Source organism: Miniopterus natalensis, chromosome 7 (genome assembly GCF_054644295.1).
Source record: "Miniopterus natalensis isolate mMinNat1 chromosome 7, mMinNat1.hap1, whole genome shotgun sequence".
Taxonomy (NCBI): domain Eukaryota; kingdom Metazoa; phylum Chordata; class Mammalia; order Chiroptera; family Miniopteridae; genus Miniopterus; species Miniopterus natalensis.
Window position 1 is genome coordinate 14,306,046 of NC_142087.1, and position 23,162 is coordinate 14,329,207.

A 23,162-nucleotide genomic window follows, 5' to 3' on the forward strand; every position below is an offset into this window, starting at 1 on the left:
CCCACTGTCACCTCTTCTCATCACTCCCTTTACAACAAAAGCTAGGGACTTTCAGGGGTGACAACATACCTCCTTGTCTTCTCTGCTTCCTTCCCAGGTCTCCCTCCCCTCCACTGAGAGCTTCCCACGCTGGGAACCAGATACCTCTCAGCAGCCACATCTCCAGACCCCAGGATTCTGGCAATGGTGGATACCTTCTTAACAACCACAGTGGCTGCTTGGCGATGGGCAACGCCCCCCGTGCTGGTGGAGATCCACCAGCTCATGTAGCAGTGTGGCTTGGCAGGAGGCTCAGGGTCCCAGAGCGTGAAAAATCATTCCTGTCATTCTGGCAGACCCAGCTCCTTGGAGACAGAGACCCATCCAGAGTCCCAGTGCCTGTGTGATAAGCAGAATAATGACCTCCCCCCAAACAAGGTCCATATCCTAATCCCTAGAACTTGTGAAGATGTTACCTTATTTGGCAAAAGGAACTTTACAGTGTGATAAGGATCTTGAAATGGAAGATTAGATTATTCAAGTGGGTCCAGTGTAATTATAGGGGCCCTTGTAAGTGAGAGAGGGAGGCAGGAGACTCAGAGTCAGAGGAGGAGCTATGATGACTGAAGCAGAGTTTGTAGTAGCGAGCGGAAAGGAACCATGTAGCAGCTGCTAGAAACTGGGAAAGGCAAGGAAATGGATTCTCCCCAAGTGCCTGCAAAAGGCACATAGCCTTGTCCCACCCATTTCAGACTTCTGATCTCTGGAACTGTAAGATGATAAATTTGTGTTGTTTTAACCCACCAAGTTTGTGGTAATTTGTTACAGCAAGAGGAAACTAACAGAGCTAGCAACTATTTGGGGCTGTTTGAATATCGAACTCCACTTCTCTTTGCACTACTGGTTTTGGGGAGGGGCTTTCCCCATTTCTGACTTGTCCAGCAAAAAGACAGATATTCAAGAACTGGAGGAAAACCTGACCTGTCAGTAAAGCCTTTAGCATTTGCATCTTTTATTTAAATATTTCATTATTTTTAAATTTTCCTATTCAAACCACAGCTGTAACTGGAATCCAGATGTCCCAGGCAATAGAAATATCAACTTGGGGTCTCCTGAGAATGGCAGATTGTGGATTGCTAGAGTCAGAAAGAGGTTGTCCAGTCCAACCCACCCACTTGACAGATGAGGAACCATGGCTGGAACGAGGGTGGGTGTCTGGAAGTGGGAAAGGTGAGCGGGCATCTGGCAGATGGTGCTGGAGACACGTCACAGGCCTCAGCGCCTGGCCCTGCCTTTGTCCCACACATCATGGCTGCTGTTGGTACTGGCTCTCAGTGGCTGTGTAGAAGTCGTCCAGCACACTCTGGATATATTCAAAGGTGGGCCGCTCCTCAGGGCGGTTCTTCCAGCAGCGAGTCATGATGTTGTAGAGCTCCTCGGGACAGTGCTCTGGCCGGGGCATCCGGTATCCGCGCTCCAGCGCCCGGATCACCTCAGGGTTTGACATCCCTGAGAAGGAGCCATGGAATTAAAAAGGGAGGGATTGGAGATGGGAATCCAGGGGTGGCAGACACAGTTGCCTCCCCCAACATCCATCACTCCCCACCTCCTGTGGGAGCTGAGCCTCTCCAACTGTGAAATCCATAGACTCCCTTGAGCGAGGGCAGGGGCATTGGCACCCAGTTTTGGCCAATGGGAGCCAAGGGGGAGTCTCCAGAGAGACTTCCAGGAAAGATTTTCCTCCCTGATAAAAAGAGACTTTGGAAGACACACGCTTCCTTCTTCCTTTGGACACTCAGACAATGTGATCCTTGGAGCAGCAGCAACCATTTGACCATGTGAGGAAGACAATCAGACCAACTAACCCAGAGTCCTGAGAGCTGCTGAGCGGCTGAACTAACCAGACACCAATGCCACACTCATTATGGGGATGATAATTTCCTTACTGTTTCCACCACTCCTTAGTCTGTTATTTTGTTACTTGTAGCTTAATGCATCCTAATGGGTACAGGGTTTCATAACCCATTGCCTGGTTTTTCCTGGCATACCCTCAAGACAAAACAGGTGACGAGACTCGATGTCACCCTGTGTGAATAAGGCCATTTCCTTATTTAATTGAATTTGTTAGTTATCCGTAAGAACTGTTAACTGTCAGTGGTCCCTGATTTTATATTACCAGTCTTGAACTCCAAACTCATATATCCAAGTGCTTTCTTGAACACCTTTGCTTGGATGTCTACTGGTCACCTCAGATTTAACGGGGCAAAGACAATTCTTGAATTTCTACCCACAGACCATTGCGCACCCAATTGCTCAGTTAAAACCAGGAGAATCAGCCATGATTCCTCCCTCTCCCTCCGCTTCCACATCAGCAAGTCTCCCCCTTTCTTCTTTTGCAACGTGGCATCAGCCCATCAGCTGATATCTCCATTGCCATCACCGCCTCTGCCTATGCCCCTGCTACGGCTGCCACCATGTCCCCAGCCCCAAACCCCCTCTGCACTGAACCAAAGCATCACTTAAACATGGAAATGAGATGATGCCACCTCCCAGCCCCAAACCCTTCTCTGGCCTCCGCATACTTAGGCTAACACCCCCTCGCTGTGCACCACGACCGTGGGCCCTGCCGGCTCCGGCCTTGCCCGCCTCGTAGTCTACCCTCTGCTCTCACTCCTGGTCTCCAGTGGCCCGGCTTCTTGCTGCTCTTCGGGCATACCTCGGGCCCGTGAACTAGCTCAAATACAACCTGCTCTGACGGGAGCCCCGGGTCCCTCGCCCTCAAACGCCTCTGCTGCATCTTCTTCCCAGCAGTGATCTCCAGCGGGGAGTGTGTCTCCTTAGCGTGTGCTCCAGGCTAGACTGAGCTCCTTACAAGCAGGCACCTGGTCTCTTACTGGATCCTTAGCGCCTAATGCATGGTAGGAACTTGATAAGTCCTGCTGCATGAACAGTGTCCATAGCTTTTGTTCCTAATCTTCACAACCACTCCTGCAAGGGAGATGGTATTACCTGTATTTTGTACAGGCGGAGATACTGCGGTGAAGTGAAGTGAATTTCTCAAAGTGTAATAGTTGATGGGGACAGGATTCAAATTCAGGACAGTTTATAAAAAATCAGGGACTCTTCATATCTGCCTTGCCCCTCTTCCAAGGTTCTGGCTATAGATACCCACGGAGCCATCCCAACCAAAAAGGAACAGAGAACAACATTATTTACTGAGTCCTAGGCAATCTGTGTGTTGGGGCACCTTTGTATATCCACGTGTTCTACTCAGTGTAGGGTGCTGCCCACAGGCATGTGGACGAGTCATCCATTCCACAAAGAGCTACTAAGCACCCACTACGTGGCGAGCACTGAGTAGGCGGTGCAGATTCCCCGGTGAGAGACACAGACGATTCCTGGCCTCGGAGCTCAGAATCCGATGGGGAAAATACTAAACAAATACATAGTTATCTATTGTGATGAACACCCTGAAGGAAACAGTGTAGGGCGTTCGGAACGAGAAGCATGCGGGACCCGTGCGGTACTTGGGATGACCAGCGGGGGGACACAGCGCAAAGTGAAGCTGGAGAAGGAGGCAGGGTCTGGATGACGCAAGACCTGCAGGCATAATTAGAAGGTTGGGATTTTGTCCTAATTGTGACGGGAGACCACGAAAAATTTGGGGGTGGAGAAGGGACAAGGCCTGAGTGACAATTTTAGAAAAATCTCTCTGGCTGCAAGTAGAGGGTGGCCTATAGGAGAGAGGGGAGAAAGCAGGGTGCCGGTTAGGTGGCCATGGCACCCTGGAGGGGAGAGGTGATGTTGGCCTGGGTGTGAGTGGAGGCTGTGCAGTTAGAAGGGGAAGACTTGGGGTGTGTTTTAGTATCAAATGCCAGAACCTGTGGCTGCTTGGGTGTGGTAAGGGGTGAGAGAAAAGAAAGGGTGGAGGAAGCCCCCAGACTTCAGGCTTAAGACACCCGGTGGGTGGTGGTGCCTTTAACTGAGATGGGGCGGGTGGGGGGAGTCTGAGGGTGGGGTCAAGAACTCAGTCCGAGTGGACATTGACAAGAGAGCCAGGCCGGGCCCTGGAAGCAGCCCCAAGCTGATGCCCCCTACGGTACCTGGGTATGGGATCCGGCCGTAGGTGACGATCTCCATCAGCAGGATACCAAAGGACCAGACATCTGACTTGATGGTGAAGGAGCCAAAGTTGATGGCTTCAGGAGATGTCCACTTGATGGGGAACTTGGCCCCTGCGGAGTTGGAAAGAGCCGAGTCAGGGAGAGTCTGGAGAGGAGTCAAGGCTGGGGCTCTGCTGGGGTGAGGGAACAGGACTGCACAGCTGCCCACATCTGCCCCCTGCAGACCTGCGATTTCCCTAAATCTGGCCTCTGGAAGCGAGGAACATCCATGCTGAGGACAGAGGGCTAAAGTGGGGCGGAGTGGGCAGGGGGCCCGGGGTGTGGCAGGGAGCGCACTCCCCAGGACCACCTTGTTAGTTCCGCTGTTACCCTGGTGACCTCCGACTCCTGAAGAGTGGAGTCCTAGAGGCCGCAGAATCCTCGGGGACAGCAGGACTTCAGGGGCCTTGAGTCCAGGTTCCCGCTAATGCCTCAGCGCCCTCGCCCCAGGCAATGGGAGAAGGGAGATTTGGCCTTGGCCTCTGAGGTTTCCACCAGTCGCTGGGTGTCTTCCTCTCCTTCTGCCTGGTCCAAAGTTTAGTTAACCTCTGGTTACTGATTTCTGCCTTAATCCACTGTGGCTGGGGAATGTGGTCTCTAAGGACTCGTGTCCTTTGAAGTTTGATGAGACCTGCTGTACAGCTAAGTACATGGTCAGGTTTTGAAAACGCTCTATGAGGTTTTTTCCTCCCTCCCTGCTGTCCTTGAGATTGAGAGAATTTTCTGCTTATTGTCTCCTGGTTTAGAAAGTATACTTTCTACTCTTACTCTTTCAGTGGTTGCCCTCAGTTTAGATTTTTTTTTATTGTGTCCTAACAAACATGAACTAAAGTGCACAAACCTCTCATATACAAGGTGAGGCATTGTTATTCCTGTATAGACCTTGTAATCACCACTCAGGTCAAGATGGGGAACACTTTCAGCCCCTCTGAGGCTCCCCCCCGTCAGTCAGTACCACCCCCGGCCCAGGTAAGCACTATTCTGACCTCTATTGCCATAAATGAGTTTTGCCTTTAAAAGTTTTATTGAGATACATACACAGGTCATACAATTTACCCACTTAAAGCGTGCAATTCAATGGTTTTTCGTATGTTCACAAAGTTGTGAATTTTAGAATATTTTTATCACATCCCCCCAAAAAACCCCATAGCAGTCACTCCCCGGTTCTCTCCAACTCCCCCCCCCCCCCCCCCTGCAGTCCTAGGCAATCATTAATCTACTTTCTTTATAGACTTGTTTGTTCTGGACATTTTGTATAAATGGAATCACCTAACATGTGGCCTCTGTATCCGCCTTCTTTCACTAGCCTGCCGGGTTGGAAGTTTCCCCACGTGCGGCATGCATGAGCGCCTCACCCCCTTATGAATGATATTCCATGGGATGGACAGGCCACGTTTTGTTTATCTGCTTATCAGTTGACGGGCATTTGGTTTGCTTTGCTTTTTGGCTGTTACAAATAATGACTCTCTGAACTTTCATACACGAGTTTGCTTGTTTCTGAATTTTATATAAATGGAACCATCCAACATCTTTCTTTGGTCTGATTTCTTTCATTTTGATATGATGTCTTGAGAGTCAACCACTTTGTTGCATGCAATGTTGGTTTGTAATTTTTCGTTGCCTCATATGTTGTATTGTATGAATGTACCACAATTTACATATTCATTTTCCTATTTATGTGCATTCGGATTCCTCCCAGTTTTTGTCTGTTACACATAAAGTTGTTCTTACACTTAATTTCAACATGCACACACCTGACTCAATCTAAAATCAGAGTCCCTGGGTGACTCTGCAGGCCAGGACCCTATATACAGAGGACTCTATTAACTAACAACACAGCTAATCCTGGGGCGGCCTTTGCATTTTACCCACTACTTCCACATGCTCAACGCTCAACACTCCCCCCTCCCCACAAGGCAGGCCCCTCGGCAGGTGCCTACCTTCCCGGGCCGTGTACTCGTTGTCCTCGATGATCCTCGCCAGGCCGAAGTCGGCGATCTTGCACACCAGGGACGCGGAGACCAGGATGTTGGCAGCCCGGAGGTCTCGGTGAATGTAGTTCCTCTGCTCGATGAAGGCCATGCCTTCCGCAATCTCCACCCAAAACAGAGACACCCTCAGATCTGGCCCAGCCCAAGATGGGTCCCACCCAAAGGCAGAAGAGGAGCGTCTGAGTGTGAGAAACAGGACAACGTATGTACCAGCTCCCCCTTTCTGTGGGAGAGTCCTACGCTCAGCTGGCATTTCTCTGTCTACCATCCAGGTTGGGAGGGTCCTCAGGGCCTGGGTCGGCGTGGGGCTTCCCTAGGGCTCCAAGACTTCCAGAGGACACATTGAGGAAAAGGCAATGGCATTATCCCGCAGGACCTATGTGTCCCCACACAGGGACAATAGGAAGAGCTTTCATCCCCACCCTCTTTTTGGGGACCACCTAGGCTCACATCACATTCTGATACCTTCTTTATCCCCAGACCTCAGTAGGAAAAATTCATTTATTCACAAATATCTACTGAGTGTCTTGTGGGTGCCAGATGTGTTACTTGAACAGGTGCAGAGGCAGGCAAAGCCCCTGCAGGTGGTAATAAGACCATAAAGAAAGGATAAAGAGGGGTAACAGGAGGGGAAATCCAAGGGCTTTTGGGGTTGAGGGGTCAGGGAAGGCTGCTTTGAGAAGGTGAAATTTATGCAAAGATCTTAGTGATGATAATAAGTGTGTCAAATAAGAATGTTCCTGGCAGAGAGACCATCGTGTGCAAAGGCCCGGAGGTAGGAATGAGCTTGAGTGTTTGTGGAACAGGTTGCTGAGCAGAAGTTGCCACCGGGATAGTGGGGAGAGTTGAGAGGGGAGTGGCTGATCGTGAAGGACCTTGTGGGCTTGGAGAGGAGGTTGGACTGTATTCCGAGTACGATGTGAGGACAGCAGAAGGCTTCGAGCAGGAATGTGACGCTGTCCGATGCATATTTTAATGTCATCCTGGCTGCCGCGTGAATAATAGGCTGTGCTGAGAATTCTTACAATGGGGCCCTGGATGCCTCTGATGGAAAGGGGGCGATTTTTCCTTAGAGGCATTTTTTACTTAGAAGAGTTTGTGCATTAACCCTTATAAAGAGGTTTATTATTAACCCTCAGATACCTAGCAAATGGTGCTTATGATTTACAAACTGGCCTTCAAGCTCCTTGAGGCAGGTGCTCCCACAATCTGTTTTACAGAGGAGGGACACTTTTTCCAGATCATACCACCAAGAAAATTCTGAATGTCAGACTCAAACCAGTCTGCGGGTGTTCAACCCCAGTGCACCCTGCTGCCTCTAATTACTGCTGAGTCCCAGTGCTCTGGAGGACTGCAGCTCCGTGAAATCGGTGAGATATTTGGAGAGTTAGAGGGCCCGGCCAAACAGTCCAAACCAAGGCACAAGCCTGCTCAAGGTTGGAGGAAAAGAGGGTGGTGCACTTACAGGAGGTGGACAGGAGGGGGCACCCATGACTATTGAAACTGAGGTGTGAGGCTGCAGACTTCCCAGCAAAAACTTGAGACTTTTAAATTTTGTTTGGGGTAGCCCGTCAGGGGTTGAGTAAGACAAGTCTTGGCCGGGGTGTGTGGGAAATGTATAAGGAGTCCTTATAGGCACAGTTGGACAGTTGTTACCTTAATGGCAGACATTGTAACTTACTCATGTATTATAAGATGATATTTAACAAATAGTATTTACTCTCTGCTTTGGGGGAGGTACTATTGCTATCAGCCCTGTTTCACAGATGAGAAAGCTGAAGGCCAGAGACATAAGTAACTGGTCCAAGCGAGAACCAGGACAGGAACCCCAACAGCCGTGCTCGTGGTCCATGCACGTACCCATTACTCCACCTGAATTTTGGACCATCTATTTGGCACAGAGCAGGCATAATGCTGGTAGTTGCCATTTTTAGTACCCACTGGCCGACACTCACGTTGTTGATTTTCGCACGAGCTCAGTGGGGTAGGGGGACTAACCCCACGCAGAACAGAGGGGGCTAATGCCTAAGGGCCTCTGGAGTTGGACCAGCGCAGCTCGAGCCCCACAGCTCTGTGATCTCAACCAAGCTGCTCCAACCTCTTACGCTTCCTGTTCCTTCTCTGTAAAATGGGGACATTAGAAACTGCTCCTAAGGGGTTCTGTGAGGATTAACCCTGTAAGCCTACTTCGAGAACGAAGAATGGTGTCTAACATGTAAGTATTCTCTTCAGTGGTGGCACTTAATGCGCCCTGTTGAGGAAAGTGGCTCTCAGAGAGGTTAAGCAACTTGCTCAAAGCTACACAGGCAGAGCTGGGATCAAAACCAAAAATCTGTGCAACTCCTAAGCCCAATACAGAGAGTTGCTTCTCAAGATTTTGTAAACTGAATGAATTAACTGGGCTCAGGGTTGGTCTAAGAATTGGAGGTTGATCAGGTGGTGAGATTTCATGACCACCAAATGGGCTGCCATGATGTCAGGCATGGGAACTTGGGTTTCTTCCAAGAGTATCAGGGAATCACAGAATCAGAGCTGGAAGGGCCTGTAGGAATATTCTAGCTCTTCAAACTGAATCCTACTGATACCTCAAGGCAGCCAGGGTTGGGGGTTGGGGGATGGGAAAAAAGAAAGGCGACCTATGAGGCCTCTCCTTTCAATCAGAGGGCCTCTGTTTTGACCTATTTTATAATATCAGCTACTGTATACAATTTCATTGACCAACAGAGTTGTGCCTGAAAAGAAAAAAGAAAAAAAAGCTTCTGAACTTGAAAACCACAGATGTGGTCCAATTCCCTCATTTGACAAATGGAGAGACTGAGACCCAGAGTGGATCTGAGGCCATCAGCCAGGTGGTAACAGGTCTGGGGTACCCAGCACGGTGCCAATCTGCCTCTAGGACTGGAGGTAAAGGCCAGGTTGGGTCCTTCTTGTTCCCGGGCCCATCTTATTTCTTGGACTCCTGGATGCACAAGGACCTGGCACCTCTTTTTCTCTCTTGGTTTGTTTTCCCATCTATGAAATGAGGAGAGTGGCTCTTGCCCCAGTCAATGACTCTGCCCAGCAAGGTTTCTGCCAGCTTGACTGTTATAATTTAGCAACACACTAGACTATTGTTTCTCTAGGGCCCATTAAAGTCAAAATTCCAGGCCTTGATTTCCATATGTCTTTGGCATTCCAGGCTCTAAAATGCAAGACCTTTTTTTATACCTCTGATCTCCACCCCCCCCACCCCCACCCCAGGATTTGCCTACTCAAATGGGCTCTACTTTAGGCATCTTCAGAAGGCCCAGCTCTAGGTACTGGTGTAGGTCTCCCTTAATTCCCTCCAGGCTGCAAACCACAATCCCTTCATCTTTACCAGCCCCAGGCACCGGCTGACCAGGTGGTTCTTTCGTTTTTTCCCTTTGAGGTTTGGCACAGGCTCTTTCCTTTGTCTAGAACTCCCCTTCCTCTCATTTTCATCAGACTCACTCTACTCATTCTTAAGGGCTCAACCTATAGGCCACTTCTTCTGGGGAGTCTTCTTGGGTTGCTCCTGGACCAGGCTACATGCTCCAGCCATGTAATCCCATAGCACCCCTTTCCTACCTATTTTTCCACAAATAGGAGAGAAATAAAAAGCATTCAGAGTGAGGGTGAGAGGAGCCACAGAGAGGGAAAGGAAGATGAAAAAGAAAAGGGGGTTTTAAGAGGTGTTTCTGTGACTTGTGTACAATATTATTTTGCTGGATACTGCATTCTTTTGACACTGAGCCAGGCCTCTTGGGTCATAGCTCTTGAAGAGATTCAGTTATTTAATATCTATCTTCCCACCTGGACTGTTCACACTCTGTGAGGACAGCAATTCTTTCCATTTTGTTCACTGCCGTATCCCTCAAAATGAACACAGTAGCTTAGGGAAGCTACTTAACCCCACTGGGCCTCGGTTTCCTCATCTGTACTCATCTTCTCTATGCTCAAGTTTCTATTACGTAAACTGGGATGGCAATTACTATCCTGTGGCCAAACTGTTACATTGGTGACTCCCAATGGACCATGCCTCCTGGACTCAAGCCCATGGCCAGTCCCCTTCCACACTGGCTCTGGGCTGTACCCTGTGACATGCTTTAGCCAATGGGACATGAGCAAGCATGATGCAGGCAGAAGCTTCATCAACATTTGCACATTAGGGCTGGGCCCCTTCGTGTGCTCCCTCTTGGGACCTTGCCGCCAAGCCATAAACTCTGGCTGGACTACTAAGCGATGAGGTTCCACATGGAGAAAGACCCCAGAGGATGAGACACCATCGGGGGCCTTCTAGCCCTCGGCAAGCTGCCAGCAGAATGCAGCCGTGTGAGTGGCCTCAGTTTCAACATGTGGAGCAGAAGCAGCACAGCCAACTCCAGTCAACCCACAGAACCACGAGAAATAACTAATTATTGTTTCAATCTCCTAACCTTTGGAGTGGCTTGTTACATTAGAATAGATAACAGCCCTGGCCAGGGTGGCTCAGTTGGTTGAGCATCGTTTCTTGCACCGGAAGGTCACCAGTTTGATTCCCAGTCAGGGCACGTGCCCAGCATGTGGGCTGGATGCCCGGTCAGGGGTTCGTGCAGGAGGCAGCCTATTGATATTTCTCTCTCACATCGATGTTTCTCTCTCCCTCTCCCTTCCTCTCTCTCTAAAATCAATGAAAACACATTTTTTAAAAAGACTAGATAACAAAATCCCACCCTAGACGGGTGATGTGAGGACTGAGTTAGTACATGTAAGTTACATTTTAAAACGGGTGGGAAAACTTGTTTCTGCCAAGGGCCATTTGGATATTTATAACATCATTCACAGGCCATACAAAATGATCAACTTAAAAATTAGCTATGAAAAAAGCTCCTAGATGTATTGAAGTCCCGCCTGCAGTTGCCTTGGCAGGGCCAGACCGAATGATTTCGGCCCACGGGCCGGACATTCCCCACCCGTTTTAAAAGTATACTTTTATACAGAGTAAATGTTAGCCAGTATTGTTGCTGTTATTATAGCATGTGGTCAATAAACAGGTGCTGAATAAGTCACTGCATTCCTGTCTCCCCCGCCCCAGCTTCCCCATTAGCCTCTCACCTGCGCCGAGAAGTCAATGAGCTTGGGCAGTGGCTGCTTGCTGCCTTCGTCACTTTTCAGGAAGTCCAGCAGGCTTCCTGTGGAGGAGGGGGGCGACATTGACTGCTCTCACTATAGGGTAAAATTGCTCACAGTAATGGATTTCAGTAAAAATATTTATTTACCACTCCTAGTGTTTGAGAAACATAATCGGAGTGTTTTCAAATGACTCTGTGATTGCTAGACTGGTTCTTTGAGAGCTTTCTGGGCCCAGATGACTTGGGCTATGGTGTTGAAGGCTGATATAACTGTGTATTTAGAAAATGAAAAAAGTTTTGAGATTTTAAGTCACACTAAATGAGGTTGGGTGAGATGTTTCTATTAATCAAAAATAGGGATTGAAAATGGCTGTGAAAAGGTGGCCTAAAAGAATCCCTGAGAAATTCTGGATCATGGGTGGGCAGGGTGGGGACAGCCTCGAACGGATGCTTTGTTGAATCTCTTTTCCAGAGCAATGATCCATGCAGGGAATGTGGCTGAGGGGGAGAGTTACCCCTGGACCTTAAGGCTTACAGTAAATCCATAAGCCTCTTTTCCCATCACACAACGGGGTTCTGCCGTACTCCCCTCTCCTGGTAGCTTTGTGTGCTCCCCTTTCCCTGGCATCTCCTTAAGGTGATTTCACCCCATGAACCAGGAGGGCTGGCAATTGCATATGAAGGTGCTCAATGGGTACTTGTGGGAAGAGCTCTTGGCCAGACTGGAGGCATCTCGAGGGCAAGAACCATGTCAGAGTCACCTCCTAGTCTTTGATTGACTTGTATGAGCGACAGCCCGCATCCCCAGCACAGCACCTTTGGCCATGAATTCCGTGATGATGTAGATGGGCTCCTCTGTGACCACTGCGTGCAGCTTCACCAGCTTGTCATGCTGTAGAGTTTTCATCAGGTTGGCCTCTGCCAGGAAGGCCTCCACAGACATGCTACCCGGCTTCATCGTTTTCACGGCCACCTTGGTGTGCTTGTTGTAGGTGGCTGAGTGGGAGAGAAAGCAGGAAGGTGGTCGGAACCTACTGCTCTTTTCCCAGAGCCCAGGAAGGCTCAGTTGCAGACCTGCCTCCTCCACAAAGCCTTCCGTGCCCATCTCAGCCCTTAGAGAGGGATAGGCTTTGGCTCAGACAGATGTGGGCTGGAAAGCTGATTCGCCCCTTCCTAGCCGTGTGCCCTTGGGCAAGTCACTTAACCTCCCTCAACTGTGGTTTCCTCATCTGCAAAGTAGAACTGATAAGCACTGCCTTTGAAGGGCTGTTGTAGGGGTTAAAGAATAACCTCAAAACATCGCTCAGATTATGTAACTCACTCATACACACACCACCTTTTCTTAAAATGCTTGAATCTTAACCCTGCTCTCAAAATACATACCAGTCCCACCGGGGTCTGCAAGGCCCTGTGTGATCTGGCCTTGCCCCTCACCAGCTGCATCATCCACCAAACTCCCCCTTGACTTGTGTGCACCAGTCAGCCTGCATGTCACTCAGCCCCTCAAGCATCCCCCCCCAAGAACTTCACATATGTGTCCCTCACCCCACCCCTACATCTTGTCGATGATCTTATAAATCTCTTAACTGTTTTTGTGTTTCCATTTTTGCCTTGGCTGTCAGGAAGCTCTAATCCAAATTTGAGGTCTTCCTGTAGTAAGCATCTAAAGCCTCATATAATATATATATATATATTATATATATATATAAAATATATCTTTATTGATTTTAGAGAGAGGAAAGGAGAGGGAGAGAGAGAGATAGAAACATCAATGATGAGAGAGTCATTGATCAAGCCCGCAACCGGGCATGTGCCCTGACCGGGAATCAAACCCTGATCACCTGTATCCTAGGTCGATGCTCAACCGCTGAGCTACGCCCAGCCGGGCATATATGTTTTTGTTTTCTAACTCATTACTCAGGTCTGTCTTGCCTTCTCAATACTTTCTCTGCCATATCCTCTTATTCAGTGCCTGGATTATAGCAGCCTCTCAATAAATGTAGCTGAAATAGGTGAATTTTAAACTTTTTTCCTGACTAAATTGTTTGCAACTCTGTAAGTTTTGAAGCATGGTGGTTGGAAACACAATGGGGTGCACCAGGCACTGGGCCAGGCATTGCATCGACCCCACAATTCTGCAAAGCAGGCATTGCTGTTCTTAAGTTATTAGGGGCAGGACAGCAGGGGTGGGACATGCCTTATGGGTGCCCCACAATGCCTTGGCATGGCACTAGGCACACAGCGGGTGCTCAGAGCAGCTTGCTCATCAGTTGCCAACACTGAACTCACCCGGAAATCTCCAAGCTGATTTCCACATTCTTAATTTTCATCACCCTAAGAGGCCTCTGGTAATCTCACCCTCAAACTGGTAGACCGTCTGGGCTCCATGTCAGGGGGAAGATTCCTCACCCAGGACTCCTGTTTCCCAGAAGGAAAATTTTGACCCCGACAGGCCTGGCCTCAAAGGTGAGTGAGTGTTTGCATGGCAGGACAATTTGGTTTGCTATCAGAGGAATTGCTCTTTATGGCTATTATTCAAATCTCCCCTTCTGCCCTTGGTGACATTCCTACTTTGTCTCAGGCTGTTCCTGGAAGCAATGACTTCCCTCTTTTCTCCCTCCCGCCACCCTCTGGCCCTAGGTCCTTACCCATCCAGACTTCCCCAAACTGCCCGGCTCCAAGCTTTTTCTCCAGTTTGAGGGATTCCCGGGGGATCTCCCAGGCATCTTTCTCCCATGGCTTCTGGGGCTTGGAGGACACGCAGGGCACCGTCAGCTTCTGGCAGAGTCCATCGCTCCCTTCTGCAACAGAGCTGCCTGTTAGTCGAGGGCAGCCAGCTCTGAGCCAGCCAGAGGCTTCCCCTCAGAGGCCTCCCCGCCTGGTCCACTGCGTCTGGCCAACGTTCCAGTGGGTGGCCATGACCAGGGACATTCCCAAGAGAGCAGAGCACACTGAGATGCCACCTCTGCCCTCCTTCTCAACAGGCCTAAGATTTCAGGAGAGTCCAAAGCAACTGTTTAGGGAGGGTCAGAAAGAGCACAGCAGGCCTCGGAGGACACAGTGCACAGTGACTCGGATTCCCGGGAGACAGGTCCACCCTGGTTGGGATGTGGCCCTGGGCAGGACTTACTCTTGTAGTGGGCCACCAGCTCCTGCAGGGTGCTGAAGGTGCTTCGTGGGGAGATGTAGAAGCCCCCGTTGTCCAGGGTCCGGATCTTATAATGTTTCACTGTGTCCCTGTGCTGGGGGTCGTAGTCTCGCACGGACAACGAGTAGCTCCCTGCATTGGCAGAGAGAAACCGCTAAGGAGTGGGACCTCTGAGGCCTGCCACTTCATGTCAGTACCCTGGCACCCCTTCTGGGCATCCCTGTAAAGCCACCGCTGGCACCATCCTGGCAGTGGAGCACAAGGGTAGGAGTGGGCTGCAGCTTCAGGCCGCCTGGGTTCTTGTCCAGGCTCCTCCATGTCCAGCTGGGAGACCTTGGACAAGTGAGCACATCACCCCTCTGTGCCTCAGTTTCCTCATCTGTAAAATGGGATTGGTCATGAGACCTTCCTATCTTATCACATTGCCTGATAATTGAAAGAAGTAATGCTTGTAAAGTAGTCAGGATATAAACACTCAGTAAACTGGCTGTCATTATTATTATTATTATTATTATTATTATTATCTATCTATCATCTATCTATCTATCTATCTATCTATCTATCTATCTATCTATCTATCTATCTATCTATCTATCTATCTATCATCTATCTATCTAGTGTGGGGATTGCTGGGTTACCTTTGGTGGTCTCGCTGTCCCGGATCATGAAGGAACCCAGCACGTTGCCAGGGGCCAGGAGTTGGCGCTCTGCATCCTTCCGGCTGATGCCCTTGAAGAACCACCTGGTGGGAAGGGGAGGAGACACAGCCTGTGAACCCCGGGTGCGCAGTCCTGTCCCACTGACCGGGGGCCCCAAGATACCGAGGGCCTGGCTTCCTGCAGCATCAATTTTCCTCAAAGATTCTTTTGGGGAAAACAATGCTTCTTTTAATATTAAAACAGACATTTTACCAGAGTTTAATCCAGTTTACTGAGACTGAAACTTATGCACGTTGGGGAGTTTTCTTTAAGAAAAATAACACACCATTACAAATACAAAATGCCAGGGCTCATTCCAACGGCACCCAGGAAGAGGGGTAAGGCGATGGACAGAAAGACTGAGTACGAAGATACAGCAGCCTTAACCAGCTGTGGTCAAAATCTTACTTTTGCAAATTTTATAAGAACACATGACATTCCTCTAGGGGCCTCAAAGGCCTATGTGAGTGAGGGTCTGAGCTTCGCCAGCTTCACAGTTTACCCTCCTCTGTGTAAACAAAGTCAAATGTAAAATCAGCATGAATTTCTAAGCAAAAATGTGAGATTTCAAATAATTTTATACTTGGGATCATATCCTTGGATCTTTTCTTCATTCTCCCAGAATACTTGGGGTATAAGGTTGGAAAGTTCAAGCAGCAGCAGCCAAATCCATTTTCTCCCTCAGGAGGGTGAGGAGTGGTTCATGTGCTGTGATGGAAAAAGCCCCAGACCAGAGGTCAGCAGGCTTTGGCCCTGCCATGAAACTGCTGTGTGACTTTGGGCCAGCTGCTTTTCTTCCCTGGGCTTCTGTTTCCTCTGTATCAACTACAGAGAAAGACAGCTGACGTTCACCACCCAACAACTCTGTGCAGTTGTTGCCCTTATTGTCTCCATTTTATAGATGAGGAAACTGAGGAACAGAGAGAGCAAGTAACTTGCCTGGCATTGTGCGGCTGGGAAGTGGTGGCGCCAGGCTTCGAATCCAGGCAGTCTAACTCTAGGGCCCAAGCCCTTCATCACCAGGCTACACTGCCCCCTGCCCTGCCTTCTTGATTTCATTTTGTAAAATGATTCATGCCATAGGAAAGTAGTCAAGCACTGCTGCAGGGTACACAGCGAGAACTATCTCCCTGGCAATTCCACCCCTAGGACGTTATTCCTCAAACCTTGCACAAGGAAGAAATGCTAGTAAGAAGTGTTCAAAAGGGAATAAGAGAGTCACAAAGGGGACCCGCTTTAGACAGGGTGATCAGGGAAGGCCTCTCTGAGACCTGAAGGGTGAGAAGGAGCCAGCCAGGCAAAGAAGCCTAGGAAGGGTGTGCCAGGTGGGGGGATGGGGAGTGCAAAGGCCCTGGGGCGGGAACAAGCTGCGCTCAGGCTTCCTTCAGGAGGGCAGGAAAGTGGAATACTTACTCCTCCGTCTCCAGGGAGTCAATGCGGGCGACGTAGTTGCTCGGGATATAGCCCTCTTTCCTGGTGGCCAGGGACCGAGCCTTCCACCACTCCCCAGACCTAAGGGACAGGAGGAAGCAAAGGAATCAGGGGGGTAGAAGGACTACCCCTTGGTCCTCTTGGGCCCCTCAGCCTTGGTCTAGAGTACCCCCTGAACATACCCCATGATTAGGGTAAGGATGTTTACAACAGTCCCCACTATGCATCTGAGGGCCTGCCATCAAAGCCTGTCCCTGCATTCACAGCCCCCAGACCTAGGTCTGTGGCCCACTCTTTTTTCCCTGGACTTGCAGCCTTGCCTTCCTAGCCATACCCAAGGTGGGCCCTGTGCCCATGGCAGGCTCTAGGGCTTTGGCTTGGGCCAAGAGCCAGAGGGAGTGGGCTCAGGAGTCTGAGCAAGCATAGCCACATTCTGGCCCCCCCCACATCTTGGACACTACACCCACTCTGATGGTGAAGATTGGAGGAGATTGGAGGCAGCAAACTCAGAGATCCAAGGGTTTCTGAATGCACAGTCACCTCAACAGGGTCTGGTCCACAGAGGAGCCTACCGCTTGATCACAGGAGCCCGAGGAAGGCTTCCCTGGGAAAGCTCTTTGAGCTGTTTGTCCTTGCCTGGATGCACACCATTAGTAACTACACAGCCCCTTTACTGTGGCTCTCACACTGGTTAACAGCCAGGCCTTCCTCCTCTACTGTGATCAGGTTCTCATCAGTCATTCACACCCTAGTATAAGGTTGCCTACCAGGTTCTTTATTGAAGTGCAAAAGAGTATAACTGGGTACTGGGTGTAGGTATGTCTTGGGGGGAGAGGAATGACTCACTCCTCCAGGACCACCATCTGGTCTCCCTTCTGGAAACTGAGGTCTTCACGGTGAATGGCCTCGTAATCATACAGGGCAATCACGATGATGTCCTCGGGACCTGCTGGGACGAGAGACACACGGGGTAGTGAGGCTTTATCTGGGTGCCCCCACAGCCCTGGGCGTGTCCCACCCCAACACCTGGCACCCGGCTCTGGGCCCATGGACATGTCTGTCTCTGTATAAGTAAGCATCTTGCAGTGCTGGGTGCGATTCTACAGTTCAAGGCTAACAGTGTTTTGTTCATGTTATTAAACAATGTTACAGAAACACAACAGCCTGTATGAAGAACTTTGGTGGCAATTTAGGGGATTTTTCTTTTTTAAAAATATATCTTTATTGATTTCAGAGAGAGGACAGGAGAGGGAGAGAGAGAGAGAAACATCAATGATGAGAGAGTCATTGATCGGCTGCCTCCTGCACGCCCCCTGACTGGGGATCCAGCCCGCAACCGGGGCATGTGCCCTGACCGGGAATCGAACCCCGATCGCCTGGATCCTAGGGCGACGTTTAACCGCTGAGCCTCGCTCGGCAGGGCAGGGGATTTTTCAAGGGTGGTTTTGACTGGGACTTTTGCCTCAAGCTCTGGCTGAAAACCTACATATCACATGGCTCCACTGCACATGTTTGCCAGATACTTACCCTCCGCGGACCCCGTGGGGTTGCCGTTGCTGGTGTCAAGTCGCTGTGGGGGAGAAATAGGAGAAGGGGGTGAATCCAATAGTGGGTGGGGAGCCACAGAATGCCTGTGTCAAAAAGGATACCCAAAGGCCTCTTAGCCCAGCCCTGTGTGTCATGGGAGGAGGTCCAGAGAGGGCAGGGGATGTGCCTGAGGTCACACAGCACATTAGGGATATAGCGACAACAAGAATCTGGAGTTGTGGGCTCTGCCCTTGGCCTTGGACATACTGGGGGACACTGGCTTGCCTCTTCCCCTTGACATTCGGTGAGGGGGCTGGTCCAGATCCATGTTTTCCAAGGTGTGCTTGAAGGAACCCTGGGTCCACCAACACGTTCTATGAGTAAAGGCTCCATGATGTGTGTGAAAGAATCTAAGTGTCTGTCTCAAGGGGAACTGGCGCCTACACTGTGGCGCTCTAAGCAGCCCTTATAAGAGGGAGGTCAAGCTTCACTCCTGACTCAACTAGACCTCAAAGATATATTGTTGAGTGAACAAAGCTACTTCTTTGGAAAATGCATACACACGCATCCCAAATACTTTCTGTGACACATGCTATGTATGTGTGAATGTATATTCATTTCAAAGGTTCACAAGGGTCCTTGACAGACTGACAACAGTTGATACCTGGGGGGGGGGGGGGGGGGAGACCTCTGGGAAGGGGTCATTGGTCAGAAGAAACTGTAGCTTTAACTGTAATTTGTGACTTTTCAAGGGGAAAAAGTCACACATTTGTGACTCACACATTTAAATAAACAGTAATTTTAATTAAAGAGACAGGTTTGGGAAACACTGAGAAGTATACCGTTTTCTGGGAGAGTCTGAGCTCATTGCAGAGATTCATGGAGGCCCTGAGGAGTGCTCCAGGGAAGGAATCTGTTTGGCCCAGAGTTTCACAAACTGAATTGACCTGGGAACCCCGTCTCTGAGAAACACTTACTAACTTACCACTGAACTAGTGTCCTGCAGGAGGGGAACAATGAATGGCTGAATATAGAATCCCTTAAATCTGATGTTCAGAGGGGACAACCAGAAACTGGTGGGAGAAAAACCCCTGCTTCCCACTGGTGACAAGCTAGAGGGCCTCGGAGAACCTGAGAACCTGGCTCCTTAGCCCCAGAAAGGGCCCAGGGTCATGCAGGTCAGAGGGAAACAGACCCAGGAGTGACTGAGGGTTTAGGATGTCAGCTCAGGACATCCCCAGTATGAGGAGCTCATTTAATCTCAGGCTGTATTAAAAGAGGTCAAGTGTCAGAGGGAGGGAGGTGACTATTCTACTATTCTCCCATTTCCAGAATTAGCCCTGCTTTAGACATCATGCCTGGAGAGGGGCAAGCAGAATGGAGAGAGGTCAGGAATCCAAGTTATGAGCAAGAAGACTTGGAAGAAATTAGTTAGGATAAGATCTTTGCCTTCAACATCTACAGGCTGTCATGGGGCAAAGGGAGTGGATGTGTTTGGAGCGGGTTAAGGAAACAAGGAGTAGGGGTTAGGGGGTAACAGGCTGTCCTTCAATACAAGGAAGAGCTTTCTAAGGGCGCCAGGAGAAGGGGTGCGCATCTGCCTCTGGAGGCAGCAAGCAGAGGCTGTGCTTTCGTAGATAAGCTCAGGTACGGGCATGGGCTCAAGACCCCAGAGAGGAGACAGGACCCAGCCCCGGGGGTAGAAAGACCTGGTTCTGCTACCTCTTTCCAGCTGTGTGACACCAGGGAGCCTTTTTTATTTTTTTAATTTAATCCTTACCCAAGAACAATTTTTCCATTGCTTTTCAGAGAGAGTGGAAGCAGGGGAGAGAGGGAGAGAAACATCAGTGTGAGAGACACATCGATTGGTTACCTCCCGCTCGAGAACCAACCGGGCCGGGGATCGAGCCTGCAACTGAGGTACATGCCTTTGGCTGGAATCGAACTCGGGACCCTTCAGTCTGCAGGCCGTCGCTCTAACCACTGAGCCAAACCGACTAGGGCCCCCAGGGAGCCAGTTAACCACTGCGAGCCTCAGTCCCCCGGCTGTAAAGCGGCAGAACTCCTTCCTCACAGCTTTTGGGGAGGATTAGGATGTGGAAACACCTCCCTCCAAGGCCTGGAACATAGTAGGTGTTCAAAAACCGGTACGGATGATGTGACTGTTGCCGCTGCTACTCGCGCTGCCATCACCATCGTGAATTCTGCTACTGTTACCACCGCGGTCACTCCTGCCGCTGCTCTCTGTCGCTGCCACAGCTGCCACGACTGGCGGTGCTATCGCGTGGCCGCTTCTGCCACCATCGCCCCCGCTATTCCCAGCATTCCCGCTGCTCTGGTCCTTAGCATTCGGCCTCAGCCACTCTTGCTCCCACCACTGGTACTTTGGAATCTGCATGACCCAAGGTTAAATCCTGGCTCTACCCCTTACCAACCATGTGGCCTTTGGCAAGTTATCGAATCTGTGGCTCATCTGTAAAATGGGTGTAATAAAAACTGTGACCGGCAATGAGATTATTGTGGGGATTAAAGGTGTTAATAACTGCCAAGCGCTTAGGAGAGCGCTTGGTTCGTTGTCAGCTCTGGATAAACGTAAGTAAGGAAATCCTTTCCCAGCATTACACTCCTCTCACGGCTGCTGCACTCCCCCTGGTGGTGTTACTGTTATTGCTGTGATTGTTATCACAGTTATTGCCATGCCCCTGGTAGCATTGTCACTACTGTCCTTCCTTCGGCTGCTGTTACTTGTCTGGCCCCTCGCTGGGCTCGGCACCGCGTCTGCTGCCCCCCGGGCGGAGGCCTGCCATGCTCCCTGGGACCCGGTCATGGGAGCCCAGGCTGAGGGGCCAAGGCCTGGGTGGCAGGACACGGAGAAGTGACGCCTTGCCCTGGGTGCTCGGTGCAGACGTATGCTGGGGAGTTAGGATGCTGCTGGTGACTGGCCAGCTCCATTTCACCCCAAACATGCCTGCCCACCCTCAGGAAAACAGAAACTGTAAGGTGAATTTGGGGCAGCGTGGGGCAGCCCCCCCCCGCCTCTGACTCCCCCTTCTACCTCCACTCACCCGCTTGCCAGTGGACGTGGGATCCGGCACATACAGGGGGCTCTGTGGGTTGGCACTGGGCTCAGTTTTCGAGACCTTGCCTCTGTCCCGGAGGAACTTGGACTTCACACACCCCATCCTGCGGCAGAGAGAAGGGAGGTGAGCCCTGCCAGCCCTGAACCCCACGCAGGGGAGTCTTCGATGCTGGGTTCCAGGCATTGCGCCCCCAGGCTGGCTTCTCCTCTCCCTCCCCCTCTTACCTGCCCCTCAGCCCCCTCCCCCGCCCTTGCCACGCGGAGCTCACTCTGCCCTTGCCGTCTCTGGGCTACTTCACGTCCATCCACGTGAACCACGCACCGCTGGCACAGAGCTGGCAAATGTTTATAGTCATGTTACCAAGGACCCTTGCCATGAGGACTGTATTCAGAGAATAAATCATGAGGACCATCAAAATTCAGTAAGTAGAGCAGGGGAGCAGAGTGGGTGGTGGGCACGGCCACCTTGGGGTTCAGAAAAACCGAGCCGATGCTTGGCCCTCAGCCCTACCTGCACCTCGCCCGCCACTCCCCCTGCTCCCCAGGCGCAGTTCCTCATCACCAAAGGGGGACGACGACAGGGTGTTGGAAGGACAAGAGAAAGCACGCAAACAGTAACGTTATACTATTATCTAAAAATTACCATTTTATATTAAACGACAAAGATAGGTCACATAATGTGGCTCTGACAATCTGGCTAAGTAATAGCCAAGGCACCGTGTTCCTTCTGTCATTTTATAATTGCCTTATAACAGCTCCCCCCCCTTTTGTCTCATCGATTTATTTGCTCCTTCCTTCATTCATTCATGGACTCAGCAAACATTTATTGAGCACTTTTCTAAACCACAAATAAGACAAGCAAGTTCATGGCCTTGCAGAGCTCATGCTGGAAATGAGTGGAAGACACAGACAATAAACAGACAAATAAATAACAAGGTTTATTTATTTACTGAAAAGTGTGAGGACAATAAAAGAGGAAATGATAGGGAACATCTCTGTGAGGCCTCTTTATTTATTTATTTTTTTAAAAAAAATTTTAATTGACTTTTAAAGAGAGAGGACGAGAGAGGGAGGGAGAGAGAGAAAGACCCAAGTGAGAGCGAACAGCACTCTCTCCCTGCACACCCCCTACGGGGATGGAGCCTGCAACCCGGGCATGTGCCCTGACTGGAAAAGAACCAGCAGCATTTCGGTGCCCGACCAACTGAGCCACACAGGGCTCTAGGAGGCCTCTTTAGATCGGGTGGTTGGGGAAGGCCTTTCTGAGGAGGTGATGTTGAACCTGGGGCCTGAATGACACAAAGGAGCCAGTCGTGCAACACTCTGAGGAAAGTGTTCCAGGAAGAGGGAACAGCAAGTGCAAAGGTCCTGAGGCTGGAATGTGCTTGGAGAGAATGAGGCACTTGCAAAGAGGCCAGTGTGGCTGGAGATCACAGGCAGGGGAGAGGATGGTATGTGATGAAATTACCACATCTTGGACAGCAAGTGAGGAATTTGGACTGGATTCTAAGGGTGATGGGAAACCATGGAAAGCTTTAGGCAGGAGAATGACGGGATTCAACTTAAATGATCCTACTGGCTTCTGGGTTAAGGATGGACTGTAGGGAGCAGGGTGGGAAACCCTGTCCACTGCAGTTGTCCAGGCATGAGATCATGGTGGCCTGGCCAGGGTGATGGCTATTGAGATAAGAAGCAGACAGATTGATTCAGGGCCATTTTGGAGGGAGAGCTGATAGACTGTGCTGATGGGTTAATCAATTAATTTAAAAATACGTAGAGAAAACATTACCTGATAAGAGTCAAGTTTCATTGTAAAAGTGGTAGAAATATTTCCTTTCTTTTCTCAAAATGTGCATGTGTATTTGCTGAGGAGATAGGCTGTGAGCAGCCACATAAGGAAGTCATTGTTTTCCCTCATCTCTGTACAATTGAAATTTTCTCCTAAAACAGTTAGAGCTCAGTTATACTTGTTAAAATAAACATGTGTTAGTGGTTTAAAGGGAAAAAAATTCAAATTCTTAGGCTTAGGGGAGTT

At 50.0% G+C, this 23,162-nt stretch overlaps 1 protein-coding gene across 1 annotated transcript; it reads right to left on the reverse strand.

Moving 5' to 3' along the window:
- Positions 1 to 88: 88 nt before the first annotated feature.
- On the reverse strand, positions 89 to 21,230 carry HCK (HCK proto-oncogene, Src family tyrosine kinase). Its single transcript, XM_016200623.2, has 12 exons — positions 21,114 to 21,230; positions 18,049 to 18,091; positions 17,368 to 17,470; positions 16,504 to 16,602; positions 15,031 to 15,134; positions 14,375 to 14,524; positions 13,893 to 14,045; positions 12,061 to 12,240; positions 11,228 to 11,304; positions 6,083 to 6,236; positions 4,083 to 4,214; positions 89 to 1,488 (listed from the first exon to the last, which is right to left on the reverse strand). Exons 1-12 carry the CDS (start codon positions 21,228 to 21,230, stop codon positions 1,286 to 1,288), a joined length of 1,515 nt encoding a protein of 504 aa, XP_016056109.1. The 3' UTR covers positions 89 to 1,285.
- Positions 21,231 to 23,162: the final 1,932 nt, after the last annotated feature.